The sequence below is a fragment of the Callithrix jacchus genome, chromosome 6 (genome assembly GCF_049354715.1).
Source record: "Callithrix jacchus isolate 240 chromosome 6, calJac240_pri, whole genome shotgun sequence".
In the NCBI taxonomy this organism is placed as follows: domain Eukaryota; kingdom Metazoa; phylum Chordata; class Mammalia; order Primates; family Cebidae; genus Callithrix; species Callithrix jacchus.
In genome coordinates this window covers 149,752,470-149,773,606 of record NC_133507.1, presented here as the reverse complement: position 1 = coordinate 149,773,606, position 21,137 = coordinate 149,752,470, and the positions used below count along the sequence as shown (strand labels likewise).

The 21,137-nt window shown below is 37.2% G+C and overlaps 1 protein-coding gene across 6 annotated transcripts in view; it reads left to right on the top strand.

The window, feature by feature from the left end:
- The window catches only part of SPHKAP (SPHK1 interactor, AKAP domain containing), a 181,420-nt gene that overhangs the window by 15,435 nt on the left and 144,848 nt on the right, over positions 1–21,137 (top strand). For 3 of the 6 annotated variants that reach the window (XM_035305967.3, XM_035305965.3, XM_078328756.1), the window contains exon 2: positions 14,016–14,094. The exons of the other annotated variants lie outside the window; for them this stretch is intronic. In XM_035305967.3, coding sequence (XP_035161858.2) covers positions 14,018–14,094 — 77 coding nt within the window. In that variant the 5' untranslated portion in view covers positions 14,016–14,017. The remainder of the gene's footprint in view (positions 1–14,015; positions 14,095–21,137) is intronic. 6 annotated transcript variants of the gene reach the window in all.

Genomic DNA, 21,137 nt, shown 5'->3' with positions numbered 1-21,137 from the left:
TCTCTGGCAACACCCTCACAGACACACACAGAAACAATACTTTACCAGCCATTAAGGCATCTCTCAATCCAATCAAGTTGACACCTAATGTTAACCATCACAGGGGCATTCCTGAGGAGGGGAATGCAGAGCTAAGATTACAGGATCACCAGAATAGGGTTATTCAAAAGTGGTAGCTGTCATTACGATGACATTTTAAAAGCATCTTATTGAGTTTCAAGGACATCTGGAAACAGTCACCCAATAGGTTGGTCGTATGTCATGCAGATAAGAAGGCAACTCAGAGTATCCCAAAGGGCTTCTTCATAATATTTGTTGCTATATTACCATGTTCTCCACTGCACGCAGCAAGGGAGATGGAAATACTGCCCACACCTGAAAACACCCATGATGACCTGTGTACATTATAAATAGGTGCAATTGCTCCTCTTCAATATTATGGAGGAAACAATGGAGAGGGATAAAATAAGAAGTAAAAGAAAGAGAGAACATATAGATGGTATGAGAAGGAGGAGACAATATTGGATCACTTTGTACCTTAGTCTGCATCTTACGTAATGAGTATAAAAGCTATTATTAGATTTCACTAAAAAAATTTTGCCCCTAACATTTAATAAGTGTACAACAAACATTATTTCTTTATTTATATTGAACCTCTCTCTCTCTCTCTCTCTCTCTCTCTCTCTCTCTCTCTCTCTCTCTCTCATCTCTCTGTCTCCCCATGTGACTCAGTAGGCTTAATAATTGCAGTCATTCTCTGGGGTAATGCAAAAATCTAAAACCTACCAGAATCCCCAGCCTGTCATTGTTGCTGCTGATATCAGTTGATCATTGACATGCAGTTGCTTTCTGCTTGCTTTAAAAGTGGGACAGAAGATCCCTGTCTTATCTGAGAGCTCCAGTGCTTAACGATTCAGTTTCTGTGGCTATAACAAAGCCATTCCTCTCCGTTTTGCTACCTTCTCATCATGACACTGGCTTTAAAAAGGGCTTTGTGGCTGGGTGTGGTGGCTCACGCCTATAATTCCAGCACTTTGGGAGGCCAAGGCAGGTAGATCACCTGAGGTCAGAAGATTGAGACCAGGCTGACCAACATGGTTAAACCCTGTCTCTATTAAAAATACAAAAATTAGCTGAGCATAGTGGAGAGCAGCTGTAATCCCAGCTACTTAAGAGGCCAAGGCAGGAGAATCACCCAAGAGGCGGAGGTTGCAGTGAGCTGACATTGTGCCATTGCAGTCCATGCCAGGCAACAAGAGCAAAACTCTGTCTAAAAAAAGAAAAGAAAAGAATGGCTTTGTTTCCTCTTTCTGCCAACCTCTGTGTTGCTCCCATTCCATTACCTCTGGAAGTCAAGTTAATATAGCAATATACAATGTATGCATACTACTCAAATCCTGCTGTCGGTATTGACAACCAGTTTCACTGAATTATTTTCATTGTGTATTGACAAATTTTAAATGGCTGCACAAATATAATTTAGTAAAAATGGCCAAACCACTGGTCTTGTTCAAGCTTAAACTAAAATAAAGCTTACCAATCAGTAATTAAGGGGAAGGATCCACTTCATTTGGCCAATTAGAATAATTCAAATGTAAGAGATATTTCCACAAAATATTACTTATATAAGAATTGATACCTGAAATTTAACTCTTAATAAATTCTCTAATTTAGCTCTTTTGGGTCTGCAATGCAGATATAAAAAGGCAGGAAGCATCTGAAGAGTTTCTCATTCTGGAGATCAACTTGTTTCTCCAACCTTATTTGTTTGGAAGGGAAGTACACAGAAGCAGCAAACCTCAGCCTCTGAAGGGGCTCAACTCCTGATTCTACACAGCTCAAGGGTTATTTCTCCGCAAAGAATATGAATAGATCACAACTAACATCTATCAAAAATAAAAACAAAGCAAATTCCCGGAAATTGGTAAATTGCTTCTATTCTCTATTGAGTCCTTCCTCTGGGCCATGATTTTTTTCTTAATAAATTGTACTTCTGAAGGAATATGAACATGATCATGCTCTGAAACAATAACATAATAGATAGAAAACTTAGCAATATTTCTGTATCTAGTACTGGCAATCCTATAACCAAGGCATTTCAACTGATTACCACATACTGAACAGGACATGAAAGCTTGGAGCCCAAGGTGGCAAAAAGAAATAAACATTTCGATCAAGGGCAATTTTAAGAGTGAATTAGATGTGATGTGGATTTGTACTTCTAAGCAAACATTTATTTTATTTTATTTTATTTTATTAAGTTCCACGGTACATGTGCAGGATGTGCAGGTTTGTTACATAGGTAAACATGTGTCATGGTGGTTTGCTGCGCCTATCAACCCACCACCTAGGTATTAAGCCCAGAATGCATTAGCTATCTTTCCAGATGCTCTCCCTCCCCCCCCCGACAGTGTATATTGTTCCCCTCCTGTGTCCATGTGTTCTCATTGTTCAGCTTCCACTTATAAGCAAGAACATACGGTGTTTGGTTTTCTGATCCCTGAGAAAATATCTTATGAACCCTTTTTCCTCACTGATGGCTGAAACTCATGTAGCAAATGAAAATTCAGCCACTAACATTCTGAGTAAAATATCATTGTTTCTAGATTGGGCCAACTCAGTAGCCTCCCACTTACGTCTACTTTGGTCACCTTAAACGTGTCACATGAGCTCATTCCTTCGTCCTATTCAAGCTTTTACTGACTTGCACATTCTCTCACTGTCTACGCAGCGGCTAGACCAATCTACTTTTAGTCATTCCTACCTACTGGGTCTCTTCACCTAGCTAATTACTATTCATGCTTTATAAGCCAGATTCCCAGTGAAGCTTTCCCTGGACTTACTTTACTAAGACAAGTCCCTGCTAAGTATCAGTGCCTCACAGTTCATGACAGTTATATATTTGTACCTGTTTATGTGGTTATTTGTTAAACACCTGTCTTATCCACTCACTGTGAGCTTGTTGAAAGCAAGATTCATCAGTTTTGTCACTCACCCTTGTATCTACAGTGTCTCATTGCATTTGACACAATGTCAACTCTGACAAATATTCATTAGACAAATAAATAAAACATAAAGTTTATCTGGGCCAAGTTTACCTGTGAGCACAGAGAACTTAGATGCTAATATCTTATTTGGAAGGCCAGGAAAGTCAGTATAAGGAAAGGGACACTGAGTAAGCACTGAAAATGGGCTTTTATTAACTCAAAAATATGCAGAGGTTTAAAATATGTTGAAAAAGTACACCTAAAACAGTCATTGTCCCACCAAGTATCTTTAATTGGTGATATGGTTTAGCTGTGTCTCCACCCAAATCTCATCTTGAATTGTAGTTCCCATAATCCCCACGTCATGGGAGGGACCTGGTGGGAGGTAATTGAATCGTGGGAACGATTACCCCCATGCTGCTGATCTTATGATAGTGAGTGAGTTCTCACAAGATCTGATGGTTTTATAAGAGGCTTTTCCTTCTTAGCTCGGCACTTTTCCTTTCTGCCATCATGTGAAGGACAGGTTTATTTCCCCTTCTGTCATGACTGTCAGTTTTCTGAGGCCTTCTTCAGCCATTCGGAATTGTGAGTCAATTAAACCTCTTTCCTTTATAAATTACCCAGTCTCAGGGAGTTCTTTATAGCGGTGTGAGAACAGATTAATACAGTTGGTATATAAAAGTTTACCCCTAACCAAATAAATGTGTTGAAGTATTCCATTCAGAAGGTACTCATAGGTCTAGCTAAAGAACATTTAAATTTTGTAATCATGGGGAAGATGGACATGATTTGCACAACATTCCACCTCCCCTGCTTCTATGCCAACGGATTCCACTAACAGCATCAATTCTCAGGTTCATTAAAATCACTGAATTAAGCTGAACTTCCTCCACTCTAACCTGTATTTTGGCTGGTTTCTGTCTCTTCAAAGTGATGGAGGTTTTTCTGTTAAACACCTTGTTTGGCAGCTGAGGGAAGCGAATGTCAGCTTCCCTCAACTTCTTTTCCAAATGAGCAAGAATCTCCTGGCTCCAGGCTCCTAGCCCCAGACCAGATTCCTAGTAGCAGTCAACAAACCACAGATTGTTCTGGAGGGAGACTGTAAAGACACCCTTACATAAAAATGAGTTCTACAGACATAGTGATGACGACACAGAGGCAAAATACATAGTTCCCTGTGGTGAGAAACTAGGGAAGAGAGGAAGGAAAGGGCTTGGTGACTGAAGCCCCCTGTAGTCTGTAGAACAAGATAGCCTTAATATGCCCCTCAGTTTGGCCAAACTTCACATATGCTTCTTCCTGACTCTAGGCTCAGACCTCCCTTTTCTTAAATCAGTTTCTCTAGAAAATTTGTAATTGTAAGTTATTTCTTTAACTTTTTGTGACACAAATCTTTTTTATTCTTTTCTTTTTTCTCTCTCTCTTTGAGATGGAGTCTTGCTCTGTTGCCCAGGCTGGAGTGCAGTGGCACAGTCTCATCTCACTGCAATCTCCGACTCCCTGGTTCAAGCGATTCTCCTGCCTCAGCCTCCTGAGTAACTGGGATTACAGGCAGTGCCACCATGCCCAGCTAATTTTTTGTATTTTTAGTAGAGACGGGGTTTTACCACATTGGTGAGGATGGTCTTGATATCCTTACTTCATGATCTGCCTGCCTCAGACTCCCAAAGTACTGGGATTACAGGCGGCGTGAGCCACCTTACCTGGCCCATAAATCATTTTAAAAGCCTCTTTTCAACTTTATAACCCAGGAATGTCTTTTTTTAAGGACCCGAGAGCCACCTCCTTGAAATGCAAACATCCGGGAGATAGCACCCCATTCCCCAGTTTTCATGGGAGGATAGGAGCCTAACGTCTGCGGGTACGTTGCTTCCAGTTGTAGTTTTACAAGCTCTTCCACTCATGAAGGTATGAGAAGTTGACTTTTCCTTGAGATAAGGCCAGTTATGAAATACAGATGATTTATGGTTTTCATTCTCACCCCCAAACCTGCTCTTAAAAACTCCCCTGCTCTTTGTTTAAGCAGAAATGAATTCCATTTCCCATTCAAGAACTGGAGTTCTCCTCCATTGCAATAGCCTGGAATAAAGTATTTCTTATCTATTTAACTTTGGTGCAACTTTTGCTTTCACACCATATTTAGGAACCTGGACTGTGTCTGCGTTAGTAGAGGCAGGGTGGGACAGCAGGGGAGAGCTCAGACTGGGGGAAGGATGGATCCTACAGTGCAGACTGGAATCCTGACTCCACCATTACTCATTGATAAATCACTTCATCCCTCAGTCTTGGTTTCTTCATCTCTGCCACATAAGGAGGGACTGAATTTATTCAGTGATAGTAAGAACAGAAAGAAGGGGATGGAATATAAAACATATTTAGAGAGCAAGATTGGAAGTATTTGATAATTGATTGGGGTAAGGAAAAAGAGATTTAAGGGAAAATTCAATTTTTCTTTTAGTTTAGATAATTTGGGCTATTGGTAATGCCAAAAACTGAGCAGCAAAGTCCTAGGGAAACACAGAGTGCACTGAAATAAGTTGCATTTGAGAGAGATGCGAAACATAGAGATGTGAACATCCAACAGGCTGTTGGGTATTCAAACCTGAAGCTCAGGGGAAAGATCCGCAGTGAGAATATAAATCTAGACTGAAAATCTTAGAGGGAAGAGATCACGTGGGTGAACTTGTTGACAATAGCTCCCCTTTTTTCATTCCCAATTCTATTCTTGAATTGTGAATCTTTGGTTATTTTTCTTATTTTCCTAGTGGTTCCCATGTTCACACCATAGAATTAGCCAGAGAATTCAGTGTCTCACACTTTGACCTTTCATACTCTCAAGGACACAACTTAAACTTGTCTCTGGTTCTTCCCACTCCTGGATACTTCAACCACATCCAGACTGGAGCTGGGTGTAATTGCTCTCTTGGCACTACTGTAAGGTATAAAATCACAGACTGTGCTAAAAAAAAGAAATAAGTAAATTACAATCATAATTATCTCATATATGTGTATTTTATTTTCACAGTCTCTCTGGTCTAAAAAAGAGCAAAGCGGGTAAAGAATGTAGACAGTGGAAAATTTGGGCAATAAATTTGAGTTGTTTGAATGGATGGTCAACTGAACAGAGTGCCGATTAATTGCAGTGGATAGCGGCTCAGTTCTCCCTGCTGCCTTGCTGGAGTGCACAGTCATGGCAGAAATGAATCTGTGTGTTGTCCATTCTGCTGCATCCTTCTTGACCTTTTCCAAGTGTGTCAGTCATAGTGAGCTTCATTAAGCTTGATACGCTGTAGTGCCCCTGGCATTTCCACATTGGCCTCATGCATTCAGCAGCAGGCTAATAACCACGGCTTAATCAAAAGCAAAACTATCTAAAATTTGGTGCTTTGTTTTCTTGGTGACATTTTTTCTTTTAAAAATCATAATTGTCCAACTTAAAAAAAAAAAAACTACTGCACTTCTGTGGCCACCTAAAGAGTATGAAAATATTTTGGCCTCGGTGTTTACTTCTAAAACTCTTCAATGAAGGCATTCCTTGCAATGTAAAACAGACTAATGTACTACCCCTTAGCTTTCTTCCATAGCCTTCTCCACAAAATGGCACCCCCTTTATCCCCATACTAACAAACCGAGGTAGTAGAAGTGCCTGCAATGAGGCAAATAGACTCAGAATCCCTCTGAAAAAAAAGTCTATTAAAAAAAAAAAAAAAGAAAAAGGAGGAAAAACAGATGTTCTATTGTTAATTATCCAGCTGATCCATTCCATTCTTATGAATTGGGTCCTGTCTCTTTTTTTTTTTTTTTTTTTTGAGGTTCTGATTAGAAAACCTTGGAATATTTAGACATACATTCAATCTTTTAGATCATTTGAATTTTTATTTCCATGATATTCAATATACAGCTCTCTGGAAATATGTCATTTACTTTTGATGCTGTGTAGGCAGTATTTTGCAATGGAAAAATCCCAAGGCATGAAATTGAAAGACCTGGGTTTTAAGATCATATTCTATGACCTACTGTGTGACTTTGGCAAAATTAGTTGACAGCCCTGAATATTTGTATTCATGTTTCCTGACCTGATTCTTATTGTTTGTGTGCAAAGAAAACTAGGCAACTTATGTGAAAATATTTACTTTATAAGAGTAATAGTCAAATGCTACTTTCCTTAATATCTTACATATTTTACTTTTATCTATTTTATTGCTTTTCTGAATCTCTTCTTCACTACAACATAAACTCTGAGAGTAGGGACGTTTGTCTGCAGTATCTCAAGCACCTTTCACAATGTGTGCTGCTCTGTAGCTGCATTGGTCTTTCTCAAGCTGCTAATAAAGATATACCTGAGACTGGGTAATTTATAAAGGGAAGAGGTTTAATTGACTCACAGCTCTACATTGCTGGGGGAGGTCTCACAATCATGGCAGAAGGCAAAGAGGAGCAAAGCCACATCTTACATGATGACAGGCAAAGAGTATACATGAAAGGGAACTCCCTTTTATAAAGCCATTAGATCTCATGAGACTTAGTCACTATCATGAGAACAGTACAGGAAAGACTCACCCCCATGATTTGATTACCTCTCATGGGTAATTCAGTTACCTTTCCACAACACATGGGAATGATGGGAGCTACAATTCAAGATGATATTTGAGTGGAGACACAACCAAACCATATCAGTAGCTATTTGTTGAAAGAATAAAAGAATGAACATGCACACAGATTTCTACTTGGCTTTATAATTGCTCAGAAAGGATTATGTTCTTTCTGATTGTTGCACTTTTAAGTCGCTTATGGAACTGTTAACAAATCATTAGAAAGACATCCTATCTTGATTGAGTGTTTAGGGAGAAATGAAATGCTTGTGTATTTATAGCAGACTTTACCTTAGAAAGTCTTAGCGTAAATCTTTCACAAGGGAAGACATTTCTAATCACAGTGCTCTTCTATATAGGACACGTTTAGTTCCACTCTGCCTAGAAGCTGGCTAATAAACACAGTGACCTGCTGAGCTTTCTCCCTGAGCTACAACGAACAACAGCTCCTAAATTTTGAGGATATGCTTTGCCCTCTTTGCTTGCACCGCATAGAAGCTCTCTTGCCTGTTTGCAACTGCAATTTGCAATAAATATTACATTTACAGGATTTTTCTCTGAGATATGTGTATAGCACTCGGACATTTTAGGAATAAGAGAATCGTTGTCTTAAAGTTCTAAGACGTCTGTAAATTTCTTTACATAATCACCACAGTTGGACTTGATCATGTTTTGCTCTTAGTTCACTTTTCTCAGTGGCTTCTAATGAGCCAACAGCATAAGCCTGCTGTGCCAATGGCTATATTGTCCTGATAATGATGAAACACCTCATCTGCTCAGCCTCGGGAAGATTTTATGCTCTGCTCCCCCCAGAAAAGATGAAATATGGTTTCCAAGAACAAGTCAAAGTGTCTTGAACCTTGGCTATTTGGAAATCTATGGAGTTATAAACCTGAAACACATACTTATGTCATGTTTAGTTTATGGTCTTTTAGTGAGTAAACTTTTTCTGTTTTTATGATTTATATGGAGCATAATGCTTAAGGTTGCCATTAATAATAGTTGCCTATAGGTTATGGCTGTTTAATTATATCTGTTTTGGTTGCTTTCTTAATGATCTACCTTTAGAAAGCAAACAATTCTTATTACATGAACTTTTGTCTCACAAATGGTTACTGCCAAATGTATAAAAATGGTAATCATTGTTAACCATCAAACAGAGGTACTGGGTCCTATCTCAGGTCTTCTTTTCGTTTTCTGAAAGACAGTGAACTGGGCAAAGACAGAGCTAGGAACTAAATAAGAAAACTTTCAGTGAAACCGCAATAATTGAGATTAACTCGGATGAAAAAGTATGATTAAACACCTTGGTAATGCCTAATGGTACCTGGGAAATGCACTGTAGTTAGAAATAAAACTTACACAAAAAGGAAGAATGTTGCTGTACCATTTTTTAAAATGGTTTTCTTGGGTGAGTTAAATAATAACCTTGCGAATGGGGAATAGGCTTAAAAATAGTTTATTTTCCAATTATACAAAAAATAGAATTTAAAAAAGTAATATTAATTATCCTAATATCTAAAGTGCTGCCCAAATTAAACTACTATTTTGAACTAAATTTGTTTCTTCAAATATAAAAACTAAGGGGAATCCTATAAAATCTTCCTAATATTCGTTACAAGTTAAGAATGTTTTAAATGTTGATTTTTTTCATGAAATGGAAAATGCAGGTATATTTTCCCCTTGTAAGTTCAATATATTTAAATATTACAGTGTAGAACTTACATGAAGATTTGCATTTTTCTGTCATTTTCTTAATTAATTAGTTAATTAATTTTGGTTGAGTGAATTTATGTGAGAAAAGAGGAAGTAGAAGGTTGATTCTATTTTTTATTTTTGCATCTCATTCTAAAACCTGATGATTTTTAGTCACTATTTTTAACTGAGTGAGAGTGAGGAGTCATTGAAGATTGACATCTTATCTGCTATCCCCCTCTATCCAACTACTTCTGATTCTTTCTGGGAAGCTTTTCAGGCAATAGGCCAGTTCTTTCTAATTTAGTCTTCTCTGCTCACAAATATTATTAGGTCTCCCTTATGCTATCCACATTTTTCTTTAAGCCCCCTGGTGCTATCCTTCTCTGTGTTTTTCCCAACACTGTCAGATAAATGTTAAATGCCTGTGAATTTCTGTTCCAGTAATGTGGCGAAATTATTCATCAGTCCTCTTGCTGAAAATGACTAAAATTGCAACAAACATTTTTTAACTTATTAAAAGTTATGAAAAATAGATTAGATAATAAGAAATTACTGGCTAAATATCATCAGACCACCAAAGACAAACAGAAAATCTTAAATAGCAGCCAGAATAAAAGATACAATACCTTTAAAGAAAATAATTAGACTGATACCTGACTTCACAAAAACAACAATGGAATTCCAACAATAATAAAGAGATATTTTTAACAGGCTGAAGGAAAGTAATCAGTTTAGAATTCCATATCAGTGAAGAGCTCTTGCAAGAATAACTAGAAATGTTTTTATACAGACAAAAACTGAGAGTGTTACTTCTCACTGAAAATATTATGCATGATTTACTCAGATATGATGGTTGAAATACAAAAAGAAATAAAGAATGAAGAAAGTTTTAAATATTCAGTAAATCTAAGAAAATATTAATTGTATGAAACAAAATTAATAATATGGGATCAAAAATAATAAAAATGTAGGTGGTAATGTAAGTTAGGAGGGTACATTAGTCCATTTTCACATTGTTGATAAGGACATACTTGAGACTGTGTAATTTATGAAGAAAAAGAGGTTTAATGGACTCACATTTTCACATGGCTGGGGAGGCCTCACAATCATGGTGGAAGGCGAAAGGCACATCTTACATGGTGGCAGACAAGAGATAATGAAAGCTAAGTGAAAGGAGAAAACGCTTATAAAACTATCAGATCTCGTGAGACTTACTACCACAAGAACAGTTTTGGAAGAAACTCCCCCCATGATTTAATTATCTTCCACCAGGTCCCTCCCAGACACATGGGAATTATAGGAGCTCATAATTCAAGATGAGATTTGGGTTGGAACACAGCCAAACTATATCAGCGGGGTTAGTTGAAGGGTTCTAAGATCCTTGTATTTACCAGGAGGAGGATTAAAATGTTAATTAGTTTTAGAACATGATAAGGTAAATATACATATTATATATTTAGGAAAAAATATTATATATTAAAGAAAAAAAAAGGTATAACTTCTACAGTAGGCCAAAAAATAATAAAACTCTAATTCAACTAGGGAAAGAATATAAAAAGATGGGATCATATGTAAGCAGACATTCAATGGACCCAAATACATCAGCAGTTACATTAACAGTAAATGAACTAAATGTTGCAAATAAAATACAAACATTATCAACTGGATTTTTTTAAAAAATTAAAGTAAGACATATTTAAAACATAAAATACTAAAAAGTATGGGAAAAGATATATCATCCAATGGCTAACCAAAGAAAATATGTAGTTTTACTATTCTTGGACCAAAGGAACTTTAAAACAGAATAACATTGCCAGAAATAAAATATAATGGTAAAGACCTACATTGCCAACAAGATATGTTATTTTAAGTTTCTATTCACTTAATAAAACTGCCTCAAAATTAAAACAGCAAAATGAAACCAAATAATAATAAGAAATTATCCAAAAATGTATTAAGAACTTTGAAGATTTGTACATCAGAACCAGCTTAATTTGATGTACCTATCTAGAGTACTACCATTAAAACCTGAAGAATGTATATAACATTTACAGAAATTGGCCATGCATAGTGGATAGTAAAGCAATTCTCAACAAATACCAAAGATTAATGTCATTTGAAACATGTTATCTGAGTACAATACAATTCAACTAGAAATAAAGACGAATTGGAAATTTCTAAATGAATAAAAAATTGAAAATACCCTTTTGTAAGCATACAAAGCTACAAAACTGTAATGAAAAGTAGAAAGTAATTTGAATTTAAGGACAATAAAAATTCCACATTTCAAAACCTATAGATTGCAGATAAAACCATTTTAAGAGAAAAGCATATAGCTTTAAAAGTACACTTAAAAAAAAAACTAATATAATAGTAAATATATTAAGCATCTATCCTCTGAGATTTTAAAAACAACAACAAAATAACTCCCAAGAAAGTATAAAAAGGAAATGGCAATAAAACCTGAAATTAATACAAGAAAAAATAACCAGCCTTTCAACAGCGTGGGATTTCATATTTATAAAAACATTTTTTAAACTAGCTATGCATGACGATGCTTATCTGTAGTGCCAGCTACTGGGAAGCTGCGGTATGAGGATCTCTTGAGCCAAGGAGATCAAAGCTGTGGTGAGTCATAATGGCACCACTGCACTCCAACCTGGGTGACAGAATGAGACCCTGTCTCCAAAAAAGGAAAAACATACTAAAAAATAGACTACGGAGAATAAACCAATCAAAAGTTAGTTCTTTGAATATGCAAATTAAATTGACAAAGGCCTGGTATCCTTAATTTTAAAAGAGGGGTAGAAGCCCACAAAGCAATAGTAAAAATGAGAAAAAAGTAAACATCATTATAGATACCACAGACAAAAGAACTTTTAATAATATATTAATAAAATGTTATATTTATCCATCAAAATAAGATTTAGATAACACAGGCAATTTTGAGTACAAAAATAACTTGCTAAAGTAACTCAAGAAGAAATGGAAACCATGAATAGTCTATAAACATTAATTTGATTCTGTGATCAAAAACCTTCCAACAGAAAATTTCTACTCCCACATAGCTGTGCCGGAAAATCCTGCCAAACATTTGATAAATAGATAATTCCAATAGTATTCAAATTCTCCCAGCAAGTAGAAAAAGTGAAATATCCTGAATAAACTTGACAGGAAAGGAAAGGAAATATAGCAAATCTTATTCATGATCAGAGGAAAAGATGCCCAACCAAAACATTAGAAAATTGAGTTCCACAACATATGAAAAAGATAATATTGTTATCAAGCTGAGTTTATCTCAGGAATTCAAGCCTGGTTTAACATTAGAAAATCAACTATTATAATCAATTAAATTAACAAATAAAATTAAAGCACTAGAAAACCATGAAAAGACAAGAAACTTCCTTAGTTTAATAAACAGTGTTGTTACAAAGCTATAGCAAACATAATACACGGTGGTGTAACTTTAAGGATTTTTGCGTTACTCTATCCAACATTTCCTGAAGGTCCTCGCCCATGCATAAAGCAATAATGAGAAACAAAATTAAAACATTTAGAAAGGAAAAAAACAAAAGTCTGATTATTTCCAGTTTATTTGATTGGTGTACATAGAAAATAAAAAATAATCCACAGGTAAATTATCTATTATTAGACTGAATAAACAAATTTAGGCTGTTTGCTGAATATAAATCAGAACACTTACCTAAATTGTATTTTTATATGAATCACAAAATGGGAAAATTGTAAAAAGGAAATTATTTATAATGCTATCAATAAATATGAAACTTTTAGGAGTAAATCTAAAAAAAAAAAAAAAAAACAGGCAAGATCTTTCCAGAGAGAATTATAAATGGCTTAGATTGGAGATCCTCTTCTGTGACTACAGATGGTTGCTCCTTCACCCCTGATGCTTCCTTCCCCAGCCCCCCGACACAAGGCAGTTATCCCACATTGATGTCTCTGATATTTTACTTCCTTAGTTCTTCTCTGGCCTCCTCATTCACACAGTAAAATTGTATTGAATTCTAATGATTTGCCAGTGACTGTCAGGCAATGAGATGCAAAGATAAGTCCGTTGACTACATCTTGTTCACTTCTTGCTTCTATATACATTGATAGTATTGATTTTTTTTCATAATTGTAATGACTTTTTAGCTGTTGAGATTTGAAGTGATATCCTGTTGATCGGCATGATTTGCATTGCAAAAAAGAACTAGAGCATGCCTTACAGGTAAGCATTGTGTAGAGACTTAAAGTAAACAAGACATTCAAAAAAGTTGAAATAAATGTCCATAAACTATGGAGCCCTACAATTCTCTCTATTAGAATGTTAAGCCTGAGAAACACAAAGTGTGTTTTCTACCCAGATATTCATAAAACAAATTAGAAGGCCCTGAAAATTTAATCCAAAAGATGTAAATTATCTTTTTAATGCATCGAATATATGAAACTCAATCACAGACACAATTCCAGCATATTACTCGAGACAGATGTTATCTTAAATACACCTGCAAACTTGTGAACTCTTTTCTGAGTTTTAACAAAATGATTGCATCCTCACCATCTAGCTACTTGTGTTCTTTTTGAAACTGCCTGCTGTGATCTGCATCTTTCTTCTTAAATAATACTAAAACTTCTGTTTCCTTTTTTTCCCCTACCCTCTCCTCTCTTGCTTCCTCTCCAAATCTGCTGGTGTTTGTAACTCCCTTATTGTGGGTGTGGTCCTCTCCGTCAGCCATGTGGGTAGTTGAACCAAACTCACCTACCTGCCTCTCTGCTGCCTTGTCCACCAGGAGACACTCTCAGGAATCCAGGTGGGTTGTGGGGTGTGGGGTCCAGGGATTATAAAGCCAAGTCATTCTTGATCAGGGCCTCCTCTTCCTTTCCAGCATCCCATGAGCCCTCTGGGATCCCAGGTCTCCGGTTTTGATCCTGACCTTGCAGGCTTCCTTGTTTAGGGTACTTCAGCCGGACAGAAAATTGCACTACACACTTTACCTCTTTTGTCATTATTATTATTTTTTGACAGTCTTGCTCTGTCGCCAGGCTGGGGTGCCCTAGCATCATCTCAGCTCATTGCAACCTCTGCCTCCCAGGTTTAAGTGATTCTCCTGTTTCAGCCTCCTGAGTAGCTGGGATTGCAGGTGCACACCACCACATCCGGCTAATTTTTGTGTTTTTAGTAGAGACAGGGCTTCACCGTGTTAGTCATGCTAGTCTCGATCTCCTGATCTCATAATTCACCCATCTCAGCTTCCCAAAGTTCTGGGATTACAGGCGTGGGAACTTACCTCTCCTTTACTGTCAAAATTTACCCATTCTGTGCCCAATTCATAATCCTGCTACCTTCTTCTAGGTTAAATGGCTGTAAGGAATTAGGGATTTCGCACAAGACTAGACAGGTGGCAGAAATTTTTTAGTAGGCAGAGCATTCCTCATTCCTCGAATGTCAAAAGGAGAATGGTTTTCTTCTTGCATGGAAACCTAGGACTGGCAGTGTGTTTGGGGTTACCCCTCAATGATGCAAGTACCCCCCTTCTCTCAACAGGAGTAGCCATACAACCTGGTGCAGTCAGCAAGACAGCTTCTTGTGCTAACCCTCACCCCATGTCTGCATTTCTCTTCTCTGGGCCCCAGTATCTCAACAACACCAGAGCACCCCAAAGAAAAACAGTTCTAAAGACAGTCAGTATGGGACAAAAGCACGTTGTATTCTGTGAGGACAGCAGGGCATCCAGGAAAGAGCACAGCCTGGGGTCAGTTTCGTCTAGATTCAGATTCCAAATTAAGCCTCTTGATTAACTGTGCAACTGAGCAAATGCCAAGCCTAATTCTCAGTCTCCTTATAAATATAATAGGCAAATAGCACCTCCCCTCCTGTGATGCTGTGAGGATTTCAGGTTGCAAATATAAAAATCCTGCCACAATGACTGGGGCAGAATAGGTGCTCTGTAAAGTATGTTTATTACTATTGACTGAAGTTATCTCCCTTCCATAACAACCAATCTTGTAAAGTGAATTGTATGAGTTCCATTTAACAGACGAGGAACCTGAAGCTCAGGGAGATTAAGGAATTTTCTCAAGGTCCAACACATATAAGTGACAGGCAGGACCCAAGTTCCCACACAGTAGTATTTTTGCCACACCTTATGGCATAAGAAATTTTCGATCTTTGACATATTTATAGTAACTGCCTGTCTCATACTTAATGTGTAGATGCTGTTATATATTGCTTCATTAATTCTACTGGTTTTAAATATCGGAATTTTGAGCTATATGCATCTTGTATTGATTTTTTTAAACAGAAAATATGTGATTTCCACTCATCACATATATATGATTTCAATCTGTCTGATAGATTCACTAACATTGGTATCTCAGGACTACAGACTCTCACAGACAAAAACATGGAGTTATAATTAAAAGATTACCTTCATTAACTTACTTAAAGATAAATCACAAGATTTCTTAAGTGGTGCCATTACTGACCCTACCACATTTATGGATCACTGACTAATTGTCAGGCATTGCACTAAGTATATTTTGGAGTTCAATAGTGAATCAAATTTTTTTTCACCTCAAGAACTAAGTAAAAAATTTAGAAGTAAACTATGGCAATTTTAATTCAACTCCAGCTAAACTGGAAAATCCTTCTTCCTTCAATCTAAAATTCAAATGTGTCTTAAGATGGAGATTGGTACATATTAATATTGAGGGGTAAAGATATATTTACTGAATTTTGTTTTTATAGATACTCTCTTCAAGAGGAAGAAAAAATTCAATTCTTTGTCAGATCTATAAGTAGCTTACTGGCACTATTCACAATAGCAAAAACATGGAATCAACCTAAATGCTCATCAATGACAGACTGGTTAAAGAAAATGTGGTACATATACACCATGGAATATTATGCAGCCATACCGAAGAACAAGATTATGTCTTTTGTGGAAACACAGGTGGAACTGGAGGCTATTATCCTTAGCAAACTAACCCAGGAACAGAAAAACAAATACTGCATGTTCTCACTTGTAAATCAGAGCTCAATTATGGAACACATGAACATAAGGAAACAACAGCCACTGGTATTTACTTGAGGGAGGAGGAGGAAGAGAAACAGAAAAAATAACTATTGGGTATTGGGTTTAATACTGGCCTGATGAAACTCCCACTACCTGAGTCTACCTCTGTAACAAACCTTCGCATGTACTCCCAAACCCAAAATGAAAGTTAAAAAAATAGTAATAAGTAACTTGCTGAAGGCTTTTTAGGATAGTGAAAATATTCTCATTCTGTTTGATACCATAATGGTGGATATATGCACGACTTTTCCAAACCTGTAGAATATACAAGACCAAGATTGAGCACTAATGTGAACTGTGGGCTTTGGGTGATTATGACATGTCAATGGAGGTTCATCCATTGTAACAAATGTACCACTTGGCTCAAGGGTATTTATTGATAATAGGGAAGGCTGTGTGTGGAGGAGCAGGGGTACATGGACTGTCCTCTTAAGTTTGCTGTGAACCTAAAACTGCTCTAAACGTAGTTTTGAAAAAAAAGAAAACTAAACAACTTCGCTAATGTGAAAGGCAAACACAAAAGCCAAAAAATCTAAGGGAAGAAAATCTAAGACAAAAAATATGTCTGGGATGTTTGTTATCCAGGGATCATGTAATTAAATATTCTCCAGGTCAACAATTGTAATGAAAAGGAGTGCAGCAGGCTCACAAACCATACTTTAGAGGGATCCCAAGTTCACCAATGACTGCCCAGTGTAGCCTCATTTACCAGTTTTTCCAGAGAACACAGAAACTCAGTCTTTTTTTTAGTACATTATTTCAGTCTTCAAGTGTTGGCAGCTAATTTAAAATATTTAATACTGTGCAGGCCAACATGGCTCCCGCTGTCTCAGTTCTGTTTATACTCTCATTGCTAAATGTTTTTTATGTAAAACTACCTCTATTTTAAGTTTACTCTCTTTTTATTTATAAATTTTTAACATTTAACAAGCTGTACTTTTTTAAGTCCTAAAAGGAAAATACATTCATGATGAGAATTAAGTTACCTAAAGTGGAAATAATCCATAATTGTAGTAATAGAAACTCCAGGTGCATTCTGAAGAGCCATTTATTGAATCCTAATATTTCTGCCAAAATGAGAGCCAAAATCACCTGAGTAAGATTATCCTCTAACCCTTTCTTAAAGAATATTTTTTAATCGCATTTCAACATGCTGAGTGTTCAATTCTACTTTAAAAAATTTTCTACAGGTTTTGGATATTTTGAAATACTGTGATAGTATATACTAAATGCATAGAAAATATAGAAAGGGACAATAAATCCAATAAAGCGCTCAATAAATCCTTGAGTCCACTAAGGTAGTTAAAGAAAAATGAAGCTAGTAGTATTGGCCATCCTTGCACATCAAATTAGAAGAGCTTAATCCCAGCACTTTGGGATGCCGAGGCAGGTGGATCACAAGGTCAAGAAATCAGACTATCCTGGTCAGCATGGTGAAACCCCGTCTCTACTAAAAATACAAAAAAATGAGCTGGGCATGGTGGCGCGTGCCTGTAATCCCAGCTACTCAGGAGGCTGAGGCAGGAGAATTGCCTGAACCCAGGAGGCGGAGGTTGCGGTGAGCCGAGATCGCGCCATTGCACTCCAGCCTGGGTAACAAGAGCGAAACTCCGTCTCAAAAAAAAAAAAAAAAAAAAAAAAAAAAAAAAAAATTAGAAGAGCTTTTAAGACCATTCTTTTATATGGTGTGATGATGTTGTGATTTTAAACTGTGCCAGAAACTCTATCCAGCCACCTCCAAGAACTTTGGCTCTTAATTTAAGTCTCATTATCCAGAATCACTAAGGACAACTCCATAGGATTGTCCAAGTTTGATTTCCTTTCACCACCTATCTGCATATACAACTAGAAATCATTTGACAGCCTCATACCCCGGAGATATGAGGGAGGCAAGAGAGAGACCCAGAGACAATTACCTGTGATAAAGGATTCTTCCCAGGCAGCACTAAAGGTTTTGCCATGAGAAGTTATGTTTGACTTTAAGGTAATATTTGGTGGCTTTATTGGTTTTGTCACTTTTTGCAGTCACATCAGCCCCCTTTACTGTAGCAGCTAAATCAACCATTACCTTTGGTGGGACCCATAACAACTCATCACCAAAGTGGTAACCTATGTGTTAAAATTGGAAATGTTATTCGATTTGAAAGGAAACAGTACTTAATAATCAGAACATTTTTTTTAGAACTCTAAGTGTAATAGAATTTCACATTTCCTAATTTGTTCATAAGCACTAGATTTTGAAATATCTTTATATCACCCATTTTAAAATAAAGACTTTTTCTGGTCACAAAATACTATATATTAAATATATAGACAATGTAGAAAGGGACAAGAAAAATTATCACAAATAGCTACATTATCCAAAGATAACTGCTATTAACATTTTCATGTTTCTATGTATACCAAACTATGTATTTATTTATGTTTTAATGAACTCATTGATTAAACAAACATTTCCTGAGCATCTACGATATGCCAGGTGTTATTCTTGGACTGGGACTAGCACGTGGAAAACCAACAAAGATAAGTATATTCATGAAATTTATAGTCTGTAGGGCATAGGGGTAGGAGCAGACAAAAAGTGACACATGAAATTAGTAATAAACACAGGGAACAAATTCAAATACATGCTATAGAATGTTGAAACATCATACTGATACTGAGAAAAATAATCAGGGTAGGAGATATTGAGCAGACACAGACACAGAGGCCTGTGAGGCAATTCTAGTTAGGGAAGTCAGAGGAAGTCTCCCTGAGAAGGTGACATTTGAGAAAGAAGAAATAATGAAGTGAGATGTGCAGATCTCAAGGCAGAGAGTATTTCCAGCAGTGGCAACAGTTAGGGAAGGGCCTAAGACAGCAGCTGTGCCCAGCCTGCTTTGGAAACAGTAAAGAGGCCAGTGTGGCCAGAGTGATTTGACAGAAGAAGAAGGGAAAAAGACAAGGTCACAGAGGTGACAGAGGGTCCTTGGATGCAGGACCTGGTTATCTATGGCAAGGACTCACAATTTTGCTTGAAGTAAAATGAAGAGCTTCTCCAAGTTCTTAACAGCAGAAATGACCTGAACGGGCTGGGCGTAATCTCAGCACTTTGGGAGGCTGAGGCAGGTGGATCACCTGAGGTCAGGAGTTTGAGACCAGCTTGGCCAACATGTTGAAACCCATTTCTATGAAAAATAAATAAATTAAATTAGCCAGGAGGTTGCACTGAACAGAGATTATACCACTGCACCCCAGCCTGGGTGACAGAGTGAGACTCTATCTCAAAAATAAATGAGAGCACTTGGGCACAGGGAAGAAAACAACACTTACTGGGCTGAGTGGTGAGGGGGAGGGGAGGGGAGGGGAGAGAGAACACCAGGAGAAATGCCTGAAGTAGGCGACGTGGTGGTTGAGGGGAGCGGTTGAGATGGCAAAACACCATGGCATGTATGTACCTATGCAACAACCCTGCAGAATGCAGGATGCGCAAGTGTACCTCAGAGCCCAAAGTACAATAAAAATAAATAAATAAATAAAAATTTCAATTTTAAAGAAAGAAATGACCTGAATGGACTTACATTTATGTTACTATTATCATTATTATTATTATTTTGGGGACAGGGTCCAGCCCTGTCCCGCAGGTTAGAGTGCAGTAGTATGATCATGGCTCACTCACTGCAGCCTCAAACTCCTGGGCTCGTGACATTCTCACACCTCAGCCTCATGAGTAGCTGTGACCATGCCATCATGCCCAGCTAATATTTATTTTTTCATAGAGACGGGTCTCATATGTTGCCCAAGCTGGTCTTGAACTCCTGGCCTCAAGCTGTCCTCCTGACTTGGCCTCCCAAAGTACTAAGATTACAGGCATGAGCCACTGCACCTGGCCCAGTCTTATATTTTAAAATAATACACCCATGTCAATGATTACACATTATAGTATTTTGTACTCAACTGTGTTCATTTAATATGGAACATTTTCCCATGATATTTTTGAGGGCAAAGGGGCATGATTTTCATGTCTGCATGCTAATCTTATCAATGTTCTTATTGGTGAATGTATTTCTAACTTTCAGCTTTTTTTCTGTTAAGGATAATGAATAGAATGTCTCAGTGTGTTAAGTCTTTAGTTTGGTGTCTATCATCTAAAATAGATTCCTAATGGAAAGCATCGCTGACTCACCAGCATACATGCAAAAGAGTTGTGGAAAGCATGGACAGGTGGTTTTTCAAAAATGTCATAGAATGTGTACTCCCAGAAGCAACATGCAAAGCAACACTCTTTTTTTTAACTTTTATTTTTGTTTCAGGGGTACCTGTGAAGGTTTATTATATAGGTACACTCATTTCACGGGGGTTTGTTGTCCAGATTATTTTATCATTCAGGTATGAAGCATAGTACCCATTAGTTATTTTTTCTAATTCTCTCACTCCTCCCACCCTCCACCTTCCAAAAGGCCCCAGTGTGTGCTGTTCTCCTCTAGGTGTTCGTATGCTCTCGTCATTTACCTCCCACTTCAAAGTGATAAAGTGCCATATTTGGTTTTCTGTGCCTGCGTTAGTTTGCTAATGATAACAGCCTCCAGCTCCAACCAGGTTCTCGATCTCATTCTTTTTCATGGCTGCATAGTGTTCCAGTACCACGTTATGTTGATTAACAGAATACCATGTCTTTTCTTAATTTCAGAGAGAAACAAAATTCATTCTTTCACTTATTTATCAACAAAGCTTTCTTAAAATTTACACTCTGCACAGCAATCCCTGGACACATTAGAATTGTGTATTCTCGTGCCCTT